Genomic DNA, 21919 nt, shown 5'->3' with positions numbered 1-21919 from the left:
ATGGGATACATGTGTCTCTTTCAATTTTGGTTTCCTCAGGGTGTATGCCTAGGAGTGGGATTGCTGGGTCATATGGTGGTTTTGTTCCTAGTTTTTTAAGGAATCACCATACCATCTTCCATAGTTTCTGTATCAATTTATATTCCCACCAACAGTGCAAGAGTGTTCCTTTTCTCTACACCCTTTCCAGCGTTTATTGTTTGTAGACTTTTTGATGACAGCCATTCTGACTGGTGTGAGGTGATATCTCATTGTAATTTTGATTTGCATTTCTCTAATAATGAGTGATGTTGAGCATCTTTTCATGTGTTTGTTAGCCATCTGTATGTCTTCTTTGGAGAAATGTCTGTTTAGGTCTTTTTCCCACTTTTTGATTGGGTTGTTTGTTTTTCTGGTATTGAGTTATATGAGCTGCTTGTATATTTTGGAAATTAATCCTTTGTCAGTTGTTTCATTTGCTATTATTTTCTCCCATTCTGAGGGTTGTCTTTTCACCTTGCTTATATTTTCTTTTGCTGTGCAAAAGCTTTTAAGTTTAACCAGGTCCCACTTGTTTACTTTTGTTTTTATTTCCATTACTCTAGGAGATGGGTCATAGAGAATCTTGCTTTGATTTATGTCACAGAGTGTAGTATAACTTGATGTCAGGAAGCTTGATTCCTCCAACTCCGTTCTTCTTTCTCAAGACTGCTTTGTCTATTCGAGGTCTTTTGCATTTCCATATGAATTGTGAAATTTTTTGTTCTAGTTTTGTGAAAAACACCATTGGTAATTTGATAGGGATTGCATTGAATCTGTAGATTGCATTTGGTAGTATAAGTCATTTTCACCATATTGATTCTTCCTACCCAGGAACATGGAATATCTCTCCATCTGTTTATGTCATCTTTGATTTCTTTCATTAGTGTCTTATAATTTTCTGTGTACAGTTCTTTCGTCTCCTTAGGTAAGTTTATTTCTAGATATTTATTTAATTCTTTTTGTTGAAATTGTGAATGGGATTGATGTCTTAATTTCTCTTTCTGGTTTTTCATTGTTAGTATAGAAATGCAAGTGATTTTTGTATATTGATTTTGTATTCTGCAACTTTGCTAAATTCACTGATTAGCTCTAGTAATTTTCTGATACTGTCTTTAGGGTTTTCTGTGTACAGTATCATGTCATCTACAAACAGTGAGAACTTTATTTCTTTTCTGATCTGGATTCCTTTTATTTCTTTTTCTTATCTGATTGCTGTAGCTGAAACTTCCAGAACTATATTGAATTATAGTGGCAAAAGTGCACACCCTTGTCTTGTTCCTGATCTTAGGGGGAATACTTTCATTTATCCTTGCATTCCTGGAATAAACCCAACTTGATCATGGTGTATGAGCTTTTTGATGTGTTGCTAAGTTCTGTTTGCTAAAATTTTGTTGAGGATTTTTGCATCCATGTTCATCAGTGATATTGGCTTGTAGTTTTCTTTTTTTGTGTTTTCTTTGTCTGGTTTTGGTATCAGGGTGATGGTGGCCTCGCAGAATGAGTTTGGAAGTGTTCCTTCCTCTGCAGTATTTTTTAAGAGTTTTAGAAGGATAGGCATTAGCTCTTCTCTAAATGTTTGATAGAATTCTCCTGGGCTTTTGTTTTGGGGAGATTTTTGACCACAGCTTCAATTTCAGTGCTTGTAATTGGGTTGGTCATAATTTCTATTTCTTCCTCGTTCAGTCTTGGAAGATTGAACTTTTCTAAGAATCTGTCCATTTCTTCCAGGTTATCCATTTTATTGCCATATAGTTGTTCATAATAGTCTCTTATAATCCTTTGTATTTCCGCATTGTGTGTTGTAACCTCTCCTTTTTCATTTCTAGTTTTGTTGATTTGATTCTCCTCTCTTTTTTCCTTGATGAGTCTGGCTAAGGGTTTGTCAATTTTGTTTATTTTCTCAAAGAACCAGCTTTTAGTTTTATTAATCTTTACTATTATTTCTTTCATTTCTTTTTCATTTATTCCTACTTGGATTTTTATGATTTCTTTCCTTCTACTAATTTTGGGGGTTTTTTTGTTCTTTTTTTTCCAGTTGTTTTAGGTGTAAAGTTAGGTTGTCTATTCGATGTTTTTCTTGTTTCTTGAGGTAAGATTGTATTGCTATAAGCTTCCCTCTTAGAACTGTCTTTGCTGCATCCCATAGGTTTTGAGTTGTCGTGTTTTAATTGTCATTTGTTTCTGGAAATTTTTTTAATTTCCCTTTTGATTTCTTCAGTAACCTGTTGGTTATTTAGAAACGTGTTGTTTAACCTCCATGTGTTTGTGTTTCTTACAGTTTTTTTCTTGTAATTGATATCTAGTCTCATAGCGTTGTGGTCAGAGAAGATGCTTGATATGATTTCTATTTTCTTAAATTTACTGAGGTTTGATTTGTGACCCAAGATGTGGTCTATCTTAGAGAATGTTCCATGTGCACTTGAGAAGAGGGTGTATTCTTCTGCATTTGGATGGAATGTCCTGAAGATATCAATGAGATCTGTCTCATCTAATGTATCATTTAAGACTTGTGTTTCCTTGTTAATTTTCTGTTTTGATGATCTATCCATTGGTGTGAGTGGGATGTTAAACTCTCCTACTATTATGGTGTTACTGTCAATTTCTCCTTTTATGTCTGTTAGTGTTTGTCTTATGTATTGAGGTGCTCCTATGTTGGGTGCATAGATATTTACAATTGTTATGTCTTCCTCTTGGATTGATCCCTTGATCATTATGTAGTGTTCTTCCTTATCTCTTGTAATCTTTATTTTAAGTCCTATTTTGTCTAGTATGAGGATTGCTACTCTAGTTTCTTTTGCTTCCTATTTGCATGGAATATAGTTTTCCATCCTCTCACTTTTAGTCTATATGTGTCTTGAGGTCTGAAGTGGGTTTCTTGTTAACAGCATATATATGGGTCTTGTTTTTTTATGCATTTAGCCAGTCTGTGTCTTTTGGTTGGAACATTTAATCCATTTACGTTTAAAGTAATTATTGATATAGATATATTCCTATTGCCTGCTTTTCTATTCTTTTCCAGTATAGTTTATTATAAGATGTTGAATATGGTTCCCTGTGCTATACAGTAAATCCTTGTTGTTTATCTGTTTTGCATATGGTAGTGTACATCTGTTAATCCCATACTCCCAATTTATCCTTCCTACCTTTCCCTTTGGTAGCTGTAGGTTTGTTTTCTACGTAGACTACAAAATTTTAAATAGCTGATTTGTCAGGATGGCAGAGTTCTAGGGGATTAAAATTTTGTTTATGCAGTAATTTTTTAAATGCTGGTTTGTTTTCCCATAAATCTGTGCCAGAATGTAAGTGAAAGAAGACAAACATCAGGAAAGAACTACTGCTCTGAGAATTTTCATATTGTGTTCCAGTACTTGAGTTCTAAGCAGTGGTTAATAGGTGTGGCATGAAAACATGTCTCCTGGCTGAATAAATTTGACAAACTCTTGGTTAAGTAAAGTTAAGCAGCTTTCTTTAATATGGGATTTCTCAAAACCTTAAATAAGCCGGTGTGCATTCTGAATCTCTGAAATGAAGGAGGCTGCATCCCTCCCCTCGATTTATTATAGCTTCTCCCAGAGTTAACCAGTGCTTTGCAGAACAATATTTGGGAAGCCCAGCACCAGCTGGTGTTAGTATGTTGGACAATTTGTCGGCACTTCCTCAAGGTCAACTGAAATACTCAAGCTATACTCAGATTGCAAACTTCCTTCCTTCCATCCCTTGGTGCCCCTCTCTCTCTTCTTTTCTTCCTTCTTTTCTCTGTGGACGAACAGAGGGGTCCCAAGATTGCTCAGGCTTGCCACTCTCTCGACTGTTGAAGAGCATCAGGGAACAATCAGTAATTTTCCTCTAATGCTGGGTCTGAGAAGTGTTTGCTCTCTGAATCTGAGCTGACTGATTAGAAAACCTGTTAATATCTTTTTTCTTCCAAATCATTAAAAACAGAACAAAACCTCTTGAGTCCCTTCCACAATTTCCCCCAATTACTGTCAGTCATTTCTTAAGGAGGACACTGAAAAGTGTGGTGAAACAGTTGAAATGCTCAGGTTAAAAGAGCAGTAAATCCTTATTGTGAAATAAGCTGTGAGAACTGCAACACCGAATGATGAAAAAAGAAGCAGTTGAACTTGAATATCATTAACAACTGGGTGGGATAGAGCCCTGTAGAAACCAGCGCTCCAGTTCTCTGCTCCCAGGTAAAGTGACTTGAAGCCAGAGGTGTGGGAGCCAGATCTGCTTTATAGCAGTTTCTGTGTGTGGGGTGCGGGGCTTCCCCAACAGCTCAATGGTAAAGAATCCACCTGCAGTACAGGAGATGCAGGAGACCCGGGTCCAATCCCTGCTTGGGGAAGATCCCCTGGAAGAGGGCATGGCAACTCACTCTAGCATTCTTACCTGGAGAATCCCATGGACAGAGGAGCCTGGCGGGCTACGATCCATGGGGTCACAAAGAGTCGGACACAAGTAAAGCAACTGAGCATGCACACACACGTGTGAGGAAGCCTGGCACTGTCCTACATCTTGCTGTAGCTGCTCCTGGGGCTGTCAACTGAAAGAAGAAAAGAGGCACACACTAGAACTTGTAACAGTTAGTACTTTATTTTCATCATCAAAACCCTACCCATCCATCCCTCCTGGCCTTGCTCAGATGCCTTCCCTTCTAGGCCCAGCTTGCTTTTGGCAGCTCCTGAGTTGTAATTTTTAGGTACCCTGATTGTTTCTAAGGATTTCGAACCACTTGGCATTGACTGGCTCATGTTCTCTGTGAGTGGTCTCTCCATGGTGTCTAGTAATAGGTGATTGTTCCGAGAGCTTAGTATATGACAGTGCAGGTCTGTGCTCAGTTGCTTAGTCATGTCCAACTCTTTGCAACCCCATGAAGGTAGCCCACCAGGCTCCTCTGTCCATGGAATTTCCCAGGCAAGAATACTGGATCAGGTTGCCATTTCCTCCTCCAGGGGATTTTCTTGACTCAGGAGTTGAACCTGAGTCTCTTGTGTCTCCTGCATCGGCAGGCCCATTTTTTACCACTGCACCACCTGGAAGCCCGTTAGTATGTGACAAGCCCTGTGCTAATTGCTTTGAATGCATTTTGCCGTTTAATACTAACAGTGATTCTCCAAGATGGGTACTAATGTGATCTCCATTTCACATATGAAGAAGCTGAACTGAAGCAAGGGTCAAGTCACTTACTCAAAATGACAGAATTTGGAAGATAGACCCAAGATTTCAACCTGGAGAGTGATTCCAGAAGTCACATATTGAGTTGGCCAGAAGTTGGTTTTGGTTTTCCCATAAGATCTGTTTTTTAAAAAAATTATTCCTATTTTTTATTTTATTTTTGGCTGTGTTGAATCTTGGTTGCTGCACTCAGACTTCCCTCTAGTTGTGGTGCGGGCTCCAGGGTGCACGGGCTCAGTAGCTGCGACTTGTGGGCTTAGTTGTGCTGTGTCACATGGGATCTTAGTTCCTTTACCAGGGATTGAACCTGCACCCCCTGAGCTATAAGAAAGATTCTTAATCACTGGACCACCAGGGAAGTCTCTTCCCATAAGAGCTTATAGAAAAACCTGAACAAACTTTTTGCCCAATGCTTAACCATTTTGACCGACTTGATGAGACCAAATATAATAATAGGAACTCAAGAAAGTTTCTGGTTGTAGATGAAAAGGTGGATCCTCAGAGTCTGGTATGGCAAGATGGTTGGAGTAGCACTATTGGGGAAAGTTGCAAGAATTTTTTGGTCTGTTTTAAATGCTAAGGAAGTCATTTAAGATTGCAGTGGATTTATATTGTGTATCCATTGCCAAGTCACTTGAGTCGTGTCAAGCTCTTTGCGATCCCATGGACTGTAGCTCATCAGGCTCCTCTGTCCATGGGCATTTTCCAGGCAAGAATACTGGAGTGGGTTGCCATTTCCTCCTCCAGGGGATCTTCCTGACCCAGAGATCAAACCCATGTCTCCCGCATTGCAGGCAGATTCTTTACCTTCTGAGCCACCAGGGAAGCTCCATATTGTGTATATCTGTGTTAAATGAATAAACTTTAAATAAAAACATTAACACATACTAAAATTCAATAATTTGTATTACTCCACATGTACTTTAATCTTTTCCAGTGGTTAAATACATGCGTTTTTCATAGTTGTAATCAGCATCTATGTACAGGCACACCTTTGAAATGTTGTGGGTTTGGTTTCCAACCACTGCAATAAAGTGACTATCACAATAAAGCAAGTCACACAAATTGTTTGGTTTTCCAGTACTCATAGAAATTATGTTTACACAATATTGTAGTCTATTAAGTGTGCAATAGTTTTATGTCTTAAAAACAATGACTATACCTTAAATAAAAATATTTTATTGCTAAAAAATGCTAAACATCATCTGACAGAGTAGAGTTGCCACAAACCTTCAGGTTGCAAAAGAAAAAAAACACAGCTGCAAGGCACAATTAAGCCAAGCACCATAAAATGAGGCATGTCTGTATTTCTTTGTCTTTCTCTTAAGTATCACTTTGTGTATTTCCATGTCTTGGCAATTCATTGGAAGAATCCATGTAATTGTAGTTTTTAATGGCCAAATAACATTCCATTATATTTGTGTAACTTAATTTGATTGGCTATTTTTCCTGTTGTGGTTCTGGGCAGGGGATTGAGTTACCACTTGGTGAGTTAAGTATGACTTCCAAGGTTTCACCTGGGATGAGATCTGCTTTTCATGTTATTATTAATAGCAATAATGGTGTGGTTTGGTGAATTTTATAATTTTGAAAGTATTTTCTCACTTAACTTTTTCAATTGATCATTCCAAGAAACCTTCCTGCGGATGTGGAAATAGAGCTCAGTTCGGTGCCTAATCAGCACATAGATGGTGATCAAGAAATGTTGGAATGGTTTGACTCTGGCGTCCTAACATCTACCTTAGTCTAGTCCCCTTTCAGTGCGTCCTGTGGTAATTACACCAAGAATCTTCTTGTGCAACCCTTTTTTTTTTTGCTTCTTATTTCTTCTGTTTCACTTTCTATTTCATTCTATCTGGCCCTATTCTTCTATGTCTATATTTTTTCAATTTTCTTGTGTCTTATTTTTTTAACATTTCCTTCTTCATTTTCCTTATCTTCTTTTTGAGCAGTGCACATTCTTTTTTTATTCCTCATCTGTCACCCTATCTCCTATTGCCGGAACTAAGAGGTGCAAATCCAATCTCTCTCTGGAACTTTCAATGATTGTCTCTCCCTTGCTCTCAGAGTTTGTGTTTTATTTAAGGGACTGTGCTGTCTGCTGGAAAATGGTTGAATATTTCAAGGCGTTTCTTTTCTTTGAACTTTTTGGGGGGAAAAAAAGAACATGACCTATGCTTAAATTGAAGCCTTCTTAAATTAAAAAAGAAAAAAAGAACAGCAACTTGTGTTTTCTCCTTTGTGTGACTTTTACTAAACAATATCTACCTAACCTTGGAAATGACCTTACTTAAAAGTCTTCAACTTGACAGGGCTCGCAATGAAGTTAGGATTGCTTTGTCTTCAGAACTACAGGCCAGGGCCTGAATTGCAGAGAACGTTTGACTGCTTATGCGCAAAGAATTCCATTGAATTTAGGCTCCACAGGTTGTCCTTAAGTACTAAAGACAGAAAAATTGCTATGGCTGCACTTACCTACTTCTTTTTACACACGTAAATCTCTCCATTTATGTGTAATAGGCAAAAATCATGACTTAGATATAAGTGTGATCATCAATATCAATGGCAGTCCTGATAATGGCTAATGTTTATTGAGCACTTACTATGTACTAACTCCTCACATACATTGCCTCATTTAATCATGACTGTGACTCTGGAAGGTCAGAGCTGTGATTAGTAACATTTCCATGTTGTAACCCAAGAGACTGAAGTAAGAGACGTTAACCAGCTTACCCAATGTTCCACAGCTAGTATGCAGTAGAGCTGGGCTTTGAAGCATCACCACTTCAGAGGGTGCACATGTGAACACTGAGTCACCAGCCTTCATGACCCGATCTAGTTCCAGTAGGACCTTCTCTTCTCTGTAACAGTATTACTTATAGTTCTTTCTGAGGCTTTGGCACCTTGCCCACCATGGTCTTTCCATATACACTCACTACACTTTCCCTCAACTCACTCCCACCAGTTTATATCTTTGTTTTCTTCTGTGTTTGGAAGATTAACGTAATCTCCTAAAAATGACAGCAGAAGAAACTTCCTCACTTCTTCGCCTTGAATGTTTCTGTATCTTCCTCTAAATACCTTTTCCCTCATTCCTTCCTTTGAGAAGGGATCTGTCTGCTTTCTGAACATTTGATCCACAGGAGCAATATACTCAAAAAGTGCGAAAGAACCCCCGCTCCACTTCTACCAGGTTCTTCTTTTCCTTCTCCTGACTCTCTTCTTCATCCACTATTGATGTTTCACCAGTATAATTCAAAAGTAAGTACAGGTGATGCTTGAACAATGTAGGTTTGAACTGCATGGGTTTACTTGTGTCCAGATATTTTTCACTAGTAAATACTATGGTACTACACGGTCTGTGGTTGGTTGAATCTGAGGACATGGAGGAACAGGGATGCAGAGGGCTGACTACAAGTTATATTCCTATTAACCTTTGCATTGCTCAAGGCAGTTGATCATAATTATAATTTAAAATTGAGTTACACTTGCTTCCTTCCTACCCCTCTTCCGCATTCTAGTCACCACCACATCTTGCAAAGCTCAGGTCCCTCTTATTTCCTTTGGATAAATAATTCTCTGGTCCTTCTTAGACGCCAGTTGTATTTTGTTGTTCAGTTGCTTAGTCGTATCTGACGCTTTGCGACCCCATGGACTGCAGCACACCAGGCTTCCCTGTCCTTCACTATCTCCCAGAGTTTGCTCAGACTCATGTCCATTGAGTAAGTGATGCCATCCAACCATCTCATCCTCTGTCACCCACGTCTCCTCCTGCCTTCAATCTTTCCGGGCATCAGGGTCATTTCCAATGAGTTCGCGCTTCACATCAAGTGGCCAAAGTATTAGAGCTTCAGTTTCGTTGTATTTTAGGTGTAGCTTTCTTCTGAGATTGGACCTTGTCCTGAGAATCTTGCGGGAAGGGTCTCACTGACTCAATGCTGTCTGCTGCAGTAACTTCCATAGTCCCTCACACCCAACTGATATCCCGGAGATGTTATTGAAGTGGACTTTTTTCTATTTTGGAGGGAAGGCAAGATTAAAACATACACTGAGGGAAGGGAAGCTTAGATACAAGGCGTCAGGATACCTGGACAGGAGGGGTGTTTATTTTCCCTTGTTGGCAGCAAGAACTTGCGTCAGACCTGAGGAGGGAGCTTCACTTACATCTAACCCTGCCTCTCGCTCCCTCCTTCTTCCAGCTGCCTGTCACTGTGGGCACTACCCCCGGCTTCTCGCCTCATTTGTAAGTCTGTCAACACTGGGCAGAAATCACTGTCCTAGAACGTTAAGCTCTGTCTACAGCAGTGGGCTTTGTTGCTGTTTCTTTATTGGTTTTTCCCAGGGTAAAACAGTCACCACAAATACTGAAAAATGGCAAGTTTTATTTATTTGTTTGACTTTGTACTAACTCAGAGCTAACCTTAAACCGAGCACACGATTTATAAGCACTCGTGAGTGGGCTTTTCATACTGTTCATGGGATTCTCAAGACAAGAATACTGAAGTGGTTTGCCATTCCCTTCTCCAGTGGACAGGGAAGCCTGGCATGCTGAAGTTCATGGGGTTGCAAAGAGTCGGACGTGACTGAGCAACTGAATGACTGATGGGTGGGCTAGGACCAGAGTAATGTTCCAAAGGGGAAGTGAGGGGGCTTCTTTTAACTTTGGCCATCTGTATGTTATTTTCTGGCTTCCTGCTATGCTTGTCTCACAAATAGAACCCCATCAGTTTTCAAAGTGGCATCCAAATTCAGAATCCATACACACTTCAAGGACCCTGAGCTTCATCATGGAATCATTTCTTTCTCGCCTGATGAGGAACAGCTACAAGTTCTGATTATTTTAACAGCTTCCAAACACGTTTAATGCAGTTGCATTAAGAACCTAATCTACTGACAGGACATTATTAAAAGCCTCACTGTGTATCTAAATACATTTTTATAGGTCCATTATTTATCAGCTAAGGAGTCACGGCCCCATAAAACCAACATGCAAAGCCATTGCTTCGACAGTACACATTTACTTTAATATCTTCAAGCTTTTTTGACTTGGCTCCAAAGACGTGAAATAAGTCATTTCACTGCCACACGCTTCCATCCATCATGATTGTGGGTAATCCTCACTGATCCTCGAAGCAGAGCCTTTGTGATTTGAAGAAAGCCTCACACCGTGATGACCGCATATAATTTCCTCACAGCAGCAGGATGAAGTATTAGAGGATATTGCCACTGCTGAGTCAAAATATTAATTTTTTACGTATTTACATTTTTAGCATGTGCACATGCTGTGCACATTTAGAAAACAAATGGAATCTGCTGCTTGCTTAAAAATAAGAAATGTATTTATTTCAGCACGAGCTGATACTCTGCTTCCAGGTTCCCTTATAATGTGTTCATTAATCTGTGGGTTTAACGTGCTAATTCACCGGGTTTTTGAGCAAGCAGACACATAGACAAATAACTGGAATTCCAGCTGCCCTCCTCCCTCCACCTGTTTAGTGTATAGTGATATATTAAGTCTGAAATGAATGTAATGTGTATAATCTGAAACAGGCTACACGTAAATGTATCAGGGGTCTCTCTCCTCTCCCTGTCATCCTTAATGAGTCTTTTATTTAAAGACTCTTTACTGTAATTGAAATAGTGACAAATAAGGATTTACTTACTGAGTAGCAATGGGAGGATTTGAGAGACGGCCTCCTGAACTGCACTGTTTTTAAGCAATTAAGGGATGCGTGCTCACCATTTCGACATATTTGAGGTTAGTCTCCTTTTTTGATTACAGACTGGAAAGTCAGCGGAAAATGCCTTCCCGCACAGATGGGGCTTTTAGAATGGACCGTTAATCCTTGCAGAGGCTCCTAGATTGGTGGGTTGGAAATTCCTCTGTTTAAGTAACTGCGGTTCTGGTACAAATTAAGCAGTGACAGTATCAACTTCCTCTGATGTATCCTGTGAACTTGTTCCAGACATCACCTGTAGGGAGAAGTGGGACTGGAGGTGGGATAGAGAGGACTACAGAGGAATTTACTGTTTTGTTGGCCTCTTTGACAGTACCGGCCTTTTAAGGACACCTTAAAATCTTGTGTTTCCAGAGAACTCAACTCGGTGCTCTGTGATGACCTAAGCGGGGTAGAATGAGGGGAGTGGTTGGTGGCAGGGAAGCTCAGGAAGAAGGGGATGTATGTATTCTTAGAACTGATTCAAGTTATACACCAGAAACCAACACGACATTGTAAAGCAATGTCTTCCAATTAGAAAAAAGATGTTGTGCTCCTACCAGTGTGAGTCCAGCAAGAATCTGAATCAGGATTTGTCAGATGGTCACCACCTACTAAGAAGAATTCAAGACTGGCCTCCAAATCGGCTTAATTCTTAAAAAATATGCCCCTAGATTTTATTGTGCATGAAGTGACTGGTGTGGTAGCAGTTCCCTGGGACACATAGTCACCTCCTGTGGTGTCTAGAGATGGGCTTATAGCACCTCTTAATTATGTTTAGATTGTATAATTAGTGCATCTGGCTGGCCATGGGGAGATTTCTCTCTTCATTATCTCGAATTGTACTGACAGGGCAGTTGTAAATTGCTACACATGCAGCCAAGTTTCGCCCTCTTCCTCTTGGCCTGAAGTAAATTGAAAACCAGGTGGTGCAGGCCAGGTCAGCCTTTTCCCGGGCCTTCAGATTCCCCACAGTTTCCTAATATTTTCACTCCAATATTTTTTTCTTTCATTCAACATATAGATAAGGGCTCCCTTATCTAGATAAGGACAGGGAAGCCTGGCATGCTGCAGTCCATGGGATTGCAAGGAGTCAAATATGACTTAGCGACTGAACAAGGGCTCCCTAACTAGGTACTACTGATTTAGCCAAATTCTACCTTGCTGTAAATTTTAAAGGCATTTTGGAAGCAGGCAGAATGTTCAAAAGTCTTCCCTGGTCATGTCTGAAAGATAAACCACTGGTATATTGGTTTTCCTTCTCAAGGGACACCCAAGGTCTCCATTCCTGGTCTCGACAGCCTGTATACACTTATACAACAGTATTTTTAGTTTTCTTAATATACGTACTCTAGCATAAGCATCAGCAGTTCACCAGTGGACGTTAACAGAGAAGGGTCTTCTATGAATATAATGGAAGCGGGGGAGGAGATGGAAGCCTAGGGACCCCTCTCTTTTTCCATAAAAGTTCACATTGAAAGCTGCTGTGTGTCGGTTTTCTTGGCTTGTTGCCTTTTGGCTGTGGTTTTCATGTTGTCTGCCATCGCTAGTCACCTTTCATACAGTTTCTCATTTAAATCTGTAGTAAAAACACAGAGACCTCAGTAGTCAGACTGGCAAAGAATACAGACACACAGACCAACTCCCATTCGCCTTGAGGATAAATCCACACTCTTTTTCGTGACTTACAAGGTATTCCGAAACTAGCGTAGCCAGGTTCTGAGCAGCTCTTTCATAGTTCTTCAACATCCAGGTGTATAGAACCTTTTTCAGTTTCTTGAAGGCAACCTGTTCTGTTGAGCTCCTGGGTTTTCGTGTATTTTCCTTCTTCTTGGGACCTTTCCAAGCTCCCTCCCCCAACTCATCTCCTCTCGAAGCTAACTCCCACTTAGTTTTCCTGTCTCAGCCTCTTCCAGGTAGCCTTCCCTGACTCCTGGGCTGAGCTGGTCCCCTGTCAGAGACTTCCATGGTCCCTGTGCTTGCCTCATTTGCATTTTACAAAAGTTTGTAATGATCTCCAGGTAGTCCCATGTCTAAGCATCTGCCTTATGCCTTCTCGTTGCTCACCCTGCTGTTGCCTTAGGACACAGGACTCAGTTTGGGCACAACCCTCTTTAAAGTCAGGAAGCACAGCCCAAGTCTATTTTAGTGTTGCATTCTTGAATATCCTACTTGGCTACCTCCAACCTGTTCCATGGTTGGGAGGGGAGAGGAGGGGCAAAGTGGATGGTTTTTCTGCTCCTTCTTCCTCTCCAGCTTGGAGGATTTTTCTAGGCTGGGGTACCAAGGTGGAGAGTGTAGGGTTCATATTGGTGGGGAAGGTCTGGGTCTCCTCATTCCAGTTCCACGTTTAAGTTTCTGTTTTCTTCTTTCACCTGCTCCCTGGGCTCCATGAATTTGGCATCTGTGCTCGTCTGATTCTGCTGACTTTCTCTGGGAGCACATGGTGCCCATGCTCCCTGGTCCAATGAGGGATGGATGCAGTGGTTGAGGAAAGAACTCATTGGTTGAGATGTCAACCTACTGTTTGATTACACATATCTGATACTCAATTGTCATCCTGTATCTTGGGTCCTCGCCTGTACCATAGTGAAAGCTCTATGAGAACAAGAGACATTTGAACAGTTTTATGATTTAAAGGAAAGATTTGTTACATGGTCAGAGCTTCGCTTATAATAAAGGAAATCCGAATCAAAACAACTATGTAACAGCAGTTTTCACCAGCCAAATTAGCCAGATTCTTTTATTTTTTAAAAATGTCTTAGTGCAGGCAAAGTTATGATGAAACAGTTGGACAGAAATTTATAATACCTATTGAGAATTTTACATCTGTTTCATGACTGTAGTGGTTAAAAGTGTATGATCTGGAGTCATTGTGAGCAAATGACAACTTCTGAGTCTTTCCTCATCTTTAAAATAGAGATAATAACATTGCCTACCCCATCTTTTCAAATGAGATTATGCATTTATGATAATTAATATAGTGCTTGATATATATTCAAAGCTCAGTAAATGTAAGCTATAATAATAATATGAGCTATGCTTACTGACACTGTCATTTAGGAAATAATCTAAAAAAGCACATGTGAATTACCTTGGCCTTCATTATAAAAGTGGATGAATTGAAAGTAAGTGATCAAGGATGAGAAAAATGGTAAGGGACTTCCCTGGTTGTCCAGTGGTTAAGAATCTGCCTCCCAGTGCAGCGGACACGAGTTAAATCCCTGTTCAGGGGTCTAAGATCCCACATGCCTTGGGGTAACGAAGCTCATGTGCCACAGCTACTGAACTACTGAGCTCTCACCTGCAGCTATCTCACCCTCGTGCTGCGACTAAAACCCAACACCGCTAAAAATAAATATGCTTTTAAAAAAGAAAATGGTAAACTTGGTTTATTCAATGCCAGAATATTATGCAGTCCCCAAAAATGATGTTTATGAAAAGTCCCTTAATGACGTGTGGAAATGATGGCATTGAGTAAAAAAAAAAAAATATTATATGGTATTAAGTTTTAAAAAGTTATTGTATAACAACATTTAGTAGAATCTCGTCTATGTAAAAATCTGTATAGAGAAAATTGTACAGAAAAAGAACTAAGGGAAAAATGTCCATGTGAGTAGCTATTCACTCTGAAAGATCTATGTAGGGGGATTTTTATGTTTGTTTAGACTTTATAAAAATGCTTTTCATAGTTTCTTCCATGGCTCGCTTTGTAGTCAGAAAAATAAAATTGCAAGCTCCCTGTCTTGAGCCCCACTCAGCCCCTCTCAGTGTGGAAGATCACAGTGGGCTCCCAGGCTTGAGCCTGAAGCTTGCCTACAGGTGGTGCCCAGGGGGACTGGCCACTTGTAGCCTGTCACCCCTGAGCAGTCTTCCTGTGGGAACAATGCTTTTCTGATTGTAGTCAGGACACTGGAATTAATCCTCAAGCCCTGTTGCTCTGATTTCTGGCTCCTTTACCTGCACATCATAATTCATTTTGAGCTCTCCCAAGAAATTCTTTCCTATAATTTTGACTTCAAGCCTCTTAAGACAAAGGTGTTCCCTAGGTTTTAGGAATTTAATTTTCTTTTCTAGTTGGTTTAATAAAAGTCAGTCAACCCTCAGGTTGACTCCACAGCAAGATTTGAGAGCATATTGGTTTTATGTGGTCTTCTGTTGGGGGGTTGTTATAAGACAGATTTAGGAAGAAAGATTTGCAAGAATGTATTGTAGCTCAGCTGGTAAAGAATCCTCCTGCAATGTGGGAGACCTGGGTTCGATCACTGGGTTGGGAAGATCCCCTGGAGAAGGGAAAAGCTACCCACTCCGGTATTCTGGCCTGGAGAATTCCATAGACTATATAGTCCATGGGGTTGCAAAGAGTGGGACATGACTGAGTGACTTTCACTACTACTGCTATTAACATTAACCCAGGAGGGCTCTCCTGAGGGAGCTAGTGGTAAAGAACTCGCCTGTCAATGCAGAAGACCCAAGAGACACAGGTTCTGGGTGGGGAAGATCCCCGGCAGGAGAGCATGGCAACCCACTCCAGTATTCATGCCTGGAGAATCCCATGAACAGAGGAGCCTGGTGGGCTAGAGTCCATAGGTTCGCAAACAGTCGGACACGATGGAAGCAACTTTGCACGGTACATGCACGCGTTACCACAGGACTCACTCAGACAGTTGTTTTGGGGTGAATCTATTCCTGGGATTGGGTGTTCAGTATGACTTATTAAAAATGATTTTATTTATTTATTTTTGTCTGTGCTGGGTCTTCGTTGCTGCACGGGCTTTTCTTTAGTTGTGAGCAGGGGCTACTCTCTGTTGCAGTGCCTGAGCTTCTCATTGTGGTGGCTTCTCTTGATGTGGAGCACAGGTTCTGGGGCATAAATAAGCACAGGCTCAATAGTTGTGGACCACGGGCTTCATTTCTCCATGTCATGTGGAATCTTCCCAGACCAGGGATCGAACCCGTGTCTCCTGCAGTAGCAGGTGAATTCTTTCCCATTGCACCACCTGGAAAGCCTCCAGCGTAAGCTATGGATAAGTGAATTAGTACAGGTAAGGCACAGAAAGAGTCCAACTTTCCAAACTCGAGTAGTTAGTCTCGTGTGTAATGTGAACCTGTAAACTCACCTGGATTAATGTGATTCTTTGGGTAATGTGCATTTGATTGTTTTATTTTTCCAGACATCACTCATTGATTTCTCCTTGCCTCTGGGTACTCACTCCTTCATGCATTGTGGTGTGTCTGGTGATTGATTCCATGCCTCTTTAAGGCTTAATCTGGAGCCATGGAGAGAGGCAAAGGCCCTGAGTAATTTTGAAGTCTCTGCAACTCTCTCCTTTTTTTTTTAATTGAAATATAATTGACCTACAGCACTGGGTTAGTTCCTGGTACACAGCATAGTGATTTGATATTTCTATACATTATAAAATGATCACCACCATAAGTCTAGTTACTGTCACCATACAAAGTTATTATGGTATTATAGCTGGTATTCCCCATGCTGTACATTTTATCCGCATTGCTTATTTATTTTGTCACTAGAAGTTTGTATCTCTTCTGCGCCCTCACCTGTTTCACTCATCCCCTCTCCAGCACTCTCCTCTCTGGGCCCTGCCTGTTTGTTTTCTCTATCTTTCACTCTGTTTCTGTTTTTTGTTCATTTTTTGCTTTGTTTTGTTTTTTAGATTCCATATGTAAGTGAAATCATATGATATTTGTCTTTCTCTACCTGACCTATTTCATTTAGCATATACCCTGAAGGTCCATCCATGTCGTTGCAAATGGCAACATTTCATTGTTTCTATGGTTGAGTAGTATTCCATTGGAAATATATATACTACATCTTCTTTATCCATTCATCTACAGATGGACATTTGGGTGGCTTTCATATCTTGACTTTTATAAATAATGCTGCAGTGAAGACAGGGGTCCATGTATGTTTTCAATTTAGTGTTTTTGTTTTCGTCAGAAAAGTATGCAGATGTGGAATTTTTAAGTTTTTGAGATGCCTCCATCCTTTTTCCATAGTGGCTGTACCACTTCACATTCCCTCTCTCTGCAACTCTTGGGACCTTTCCACAGGCTTTTGGTAGCTGTTTACCAGACCAAGATGATGCAACCAGCCATGTCTGATTCTAAGACCTTCCGAGAATGAGAGTTAGGGAGATAGAGGAAGTTGAGGGTTGTGAGGTGTTTCTGCACTTATCAGGAAATGAGAGACAGAGAATGACTGAGAGGAATCCCAGGACAAAGCGTAGGAAGAGGGAGGTCAAGGAGGAGGGGTGATCCAAAGTGTCATGTGTTGCAGACATTTTGGGTGAGTTAGGCTTCCCAGGTGGCTCAGTGGTAAAGAATCCATCTGCAGTGCAGGAGACTCAAGAGACACAGGTTTGATCCCTGGGTCGGGAAGATCCCCTGGAGTAGGAAATGGCAACCCACTCCAGTATTCTTGCCTGGAAAATCCCATGGACAGAGGAGCCACAGTCCACGGGGTTGCAAAGAGTCGGACACGACTGAGCGCAGCACACAGCCCAGGCATTAGAGGAAGCCATTACATCTGGTTGTTAGGTGGTCAGAGCCCTTTTCAAGAGCAGTCACAGCTGAATTGTAGACGTGGATGGCAGATTAACAGCGCGGTGAGAAGTTAGGGAGGCAAGAAAGTTGGGTGGTGAGGGGAAGGCAAGAGATGGAATGGTTGTTGAGAAAAGTTTTGGAGGAAGTAGGTAATGCAGAACACATTTTGGAGGTTGACCTCAGGGAGGGTGAAGAGGGATGGGGGTAAAAGATGCAATAATGTTGCCATAATGTTCAAATAATGTTGAGTATTGGATCAAAAAAGATGGGTGGAGGAATTAGCCATTTCATCTTGGGAGGGGAGACGAGAAGAAATAAAAAGGGGTTGACAGGAAAGAAACAAAGGTGCTTATGCTTGATGGGGTGAGTCAAGTAGAGGGTGAAATAACCTGGGAGGAGGTAGGAGGGTGGGCAGGGCGGGTTCTGGTGACTGGGGAAGAGTAGCAAGGTTTTCAAAGCAGCTGCCATGAGGGACTCCCCTGGTGGACCAGTGACTGAAACTGTTCTCCCAAGGCAGGGGACCCGAGTTCAATTCCTGGTCAGGGAACAAGATCCCACATGCCTCTATAAAGCCCAGGCAGCCAAACAAATAAATAAAAATAAGCATATTTTTAAAAAGCGGTTGCCATGAGAGTGGGAAGGAGCGTCCATGAACTAGCTCTAGCTGCCTTTTAGAAGTATTTCATACACATCACACAATTCATTCAAACAGCTTCTAGAGTTCCACACAGTCAGACAAATCCATAAATACTTGTTTATTGTAGCCACAAAATACTCAAGAGATCTGCTTACTTTCTCTTCAGAGCATCCCCTTGGTGATTATTCTTTTTCCTTTCTCTAATTGTATGCTGGAGAAAGCAGTTAGAGGCAACTAGTCTTTAGACCACTGCACAGCTGCAGATCTCATTGACGCATGCCTGAGCCCGGCGCTCTCTTAAGCACTGGCTTAAAAATAGGAAGAGGCCAAGACTTTTCACATAATGGAGCCTTGAATCAGTCCTGTTTCCTGGGTTTCCAATTCTAACCTGTACCCACTCATTAACGTAATCATACAACAGAGCCACCTCCATCTGCTCCAGCGACTTTTCAGTGCTCCTGGCACCGAGAGGAGAGTACACAAAAAAAGAAAACAAAAGGGTTGTGTGGAAGCCATACACTGAATCAGGGGGAAATAGCCTCCTTATCAGATTTCTCTCGACACACCCATCATTTCCTTTATAATTTACTGAAAGACGGTAATGGGGATTAATTTGCTTCTTAGGATATCAAAAATAGTTTCTAATGTTGGCCAAAGGCTGCCAGAAACTTGAAACTCCTGAAGTTCAGAGAAAGGTCAGAGGCTATTCATTTATGTACTGCTACTTGGAAGGAAAGTTATGACCAACCTAGACAGCATATTAAAAAGCAGAGACATTACTTTGTCAACAAAGGTCCATCTAGCCAAGGCTATGGTTTTTCCAGTAGTCATGTATGGATGTGAGAGTTGGACTATAAAGAAAGCTGAGCGCCGAGAATTGATGCTTTTGAACCATGGTGTTGGAGAAGGCTTTTGAGAATCCCTTGCACTGCAAGGAGATCCAACCAGTCCATCCTAAAGGAAAAAAGAAAAAAAGAAAGTGAAGTCGCTCAGTCGTGTCCAACTCTTTGCGACCCTGTGGACTGTAGCCCGCCAGGCTCCTCTGTCCATGGGATTCTCCAGGCAAGAATACTGGAGTGGGTTGCCATTTCCTTCTCCAGGGGATCTTCCCAACCCAGGGATCGAACCCGGGTCTCCTGCATTGCAGGCAGACGCTTTATCCTCTGAGCGACCAGGGAAGCCCTAAAGGAAATCAATCCTGAATATTCATTGAAAGGACTGACACTGAAGCTGAAACTCCAATACTATGGCTACCTAATGCGAAGAACTGACTCATTGGAAAAGACCCTGATGCTGGGCAAGATTGAAGGCAGGAGGAGAAGGGGATGACAGAGGATGAGATGGTTGGATGGCATCACCAACTCAATGGACATGAGTTTGAGTAAACTCTGGGAGTTCGTGATGGACAGGGAGGCCTGCATGCTGCAGTCCATGGGGTCAAAAAGAGTCGGATGCAACTGAGCAACTGAACTGAACTGAACTCCAGGTTCAACTTCTGGAGTGACTGTAAAGGCCCCAGAAAGACTTCTTGTGTGGATGAGTGGGTGCTGGGTATGGAGTTAAGATCTTTTCTTTGGCATAAAACATGTCTCAGATGATCAGCAATTAGAAAGTGTGTCACTGAGGCTTAGAGAGAAAGAAAGAAGAAAAGAAAGAGCTAAGTCGTGTCTGACTTGCGATCCCATGAACTGTGGCCCACCAGGTTCCTCTGTCCATTCTTGCCTGGGCTTCTCCAGGCAAGAATACTGGAGTGGGTTGCCATTTCCTTCTCAAGGGGAACTTCCTGACCGCAGAATTGAACCCAGGTCTCCCGAATTGCAGGCAGATACTTTACCAACTGAGATAAGCAATTTGTTTTATTGACAAGGATTCTTTAGTCTCAATATTTCTAGAAATCACAGTCTCTATCTACAAGACTTTAGGATGATAAGACATACCTGGCTACTGCATGGTACTTTAGTGACTGCAAACAGTGCTTTGAATCCTAGTGTGGGGAAGATAGACAGACCCTATAACCAGATCTTTATTTTCCTAGGTCTTTACTCCTTTTGCATTTTGGGGGGTAATTCATGATTTGTGGCTTCCCTCCTTGGGATGGAGGTTGGTAAATGGGACTTGAAGCATTATTACCACTTAAAGTAGGACAGAGTAAGTTTTCACCTATAGGGAGAGCTACACAGAACCAAGTTCCCTAATCAGAGGAGAGCTGTTATACAGGTGGGAACGAGAAAGAGTGCTGGCCATCCCAGACAATTAATCCTATGACTTTGAAACTTAACTCTTCTTTGTAACTTGACCTCTTTGTTGTAGTTTAGTTGCTAAGTCATGTTTCACTCTTTGCCACCCTATGGTCTGTAGTCTGCCAGGCTCCTCTGTCCATGGAATTCTCCAGGCAAGAATACTGAAGTGGGTTGCCATTTCCATCTCCAGGGGATCTTCCTGATCCAGGGATCAAACCCACATCTCCTGCACTGCCAAGCAGATGCTTTACCATTGAGCCACCAAGGAAACTCTAACTTTACCTCTAGTTAAGGACTGAAAATTTCCCCCAATTCAATTATCAACTTACCCTAATCCTCTCACACCAATGTCTGAGACTGGAAAGCTGACTCTGGAAGACCCCCTTGGGGAGATGGGGCCTCGTGGAGGTACTGGGCATAGTAAGAAGCTCTGTGAACAAGGTGGGGCTCTCTGTATTCGAGCTCTCAGAGCTCTCTGTGTTGATCTGATGGACTGTTTCTGTTATCTGACAGCTCTTTCTATACTCCTGGCAAGTATCTATCACCTGCTACCCTAGGGTTTGAAGGCTGTTCAATTGGAAGGGGATGAAGACTCAATTGCTGTGCTGGACCTGGCCATTTGCTAAAAACCTCAAACACATCGTTTGTACAGGTCCCAGGCTTCTCCTTCACTGATGTCCACACTGCCTTCAGGCTGCTCCCCAGCTGTCTGAGCTACAGCAGTGGTCATTGCAATCCCTTTTACCCTTCAATGTAGAAATGAGATGCTGCGTTCACAGCATCTGTACCTTCTCTCTGTGCCCCCTTGTCCTCTCAGACTGCCACCCTCTGTGCCACCACTGTGCGGCTGACCTCCACGACACTGGGAGCACCTGCCTGCAATGCCAGAATGCCCGGAGCCTGCTGCTGGGGGACCGCTGTGTCCCTGATTGCCCTTCTGGCTACTTCGTGGAGAGAGGAGCTTGTAAAAGTGAGTAAGTGCTGGAAGCAGGAGCTGGCGGTGCCCCGTGATCTTCTTTCTCTTGGTGATCTTCTTTCTCTTGGGGATCTTACCTGAGAAGGCTTGAACCTCCAGGGAGAGAGATGGGGGTGGGGGGTGGTGGGGGTGGGGATCTCACCAGTCAGGGAGCAGTAAAGCACACCAGTTAACCCTCTGCATGCTGGAGCTTTTATTAGTGGCTCCAGGTGTGCCACTTTGGAAGGGAATTTGGCTTCATGGGTTCCCTCCGTGTCTCATCTCTCTGCAGAATGTCATCCCTCCTGCAGAACCTGCCGGGGCAGGGGTCCCTTCTCCTGCTCCTCCTGTGACCCTGGCCACGTTCTGTCCCACCTTGGCACCTGCAGCACCGCCTGCTTCCCCGGGCACTATCTCGATGACAACCATGTTTGTCAGCGTAAGTTTTTTTAAAAAATGAACTGTCTCTCCTTTCTTGCTTTTCTGGGGTCATGGAAGGAAATAGGGATTTTTTTTTTACTTCCATATTCTTACCTGGTAACCTTTATTTTTAGAAAAGAAAGAAAAGGAATCTACAAACCATATGGAGGCCATGTTCAGATGA

General features: G+C 41.9%; 1 protein-coding gene across 1 annotated transcript in view; it reads left to right on the top strand.

Annotated features, from left to right (window-relative positions):
* FRAS1 (Fraser extracellular matrix complex subunit 1) overlaps positions 1-21919 on the top strand; it is a 518223-nt gene that overhangs the window by 309080 nt on the left and 187224 nt on the right. The window contains exons 21-22 of the mRNA XM_061145732.1: positions 21178-21330; positions 21608-21754. Of these exons, the coding sequence (XP_061001715.1) occupies positions 21178-21330; positions 21608-21754 (300 nt within the window). The remainder of the gene's footprint in view (positions 1-21177; positions 21331-21607; positions 21755-21919) is intronic.

The sequence above is a fragment of the Dama dama genome, chromosome 6 (genome assembly GCF_033118175.1).
Source record: "Dama dama isolate Ldn47 chromosome 6, ASM3311817v1, whole genome shotgun sequence".
In the NCBI taxonomy this organism is placed as follows: domain Eukaryota; kingdom Metazoa; phylum Chordata; class Mammalia; order Artiodactyla; family Cervidae; genus Dama; species Dama dama.
This window is presented reverse-complemented; position numbering and strand designations above follow the sequence as displayed.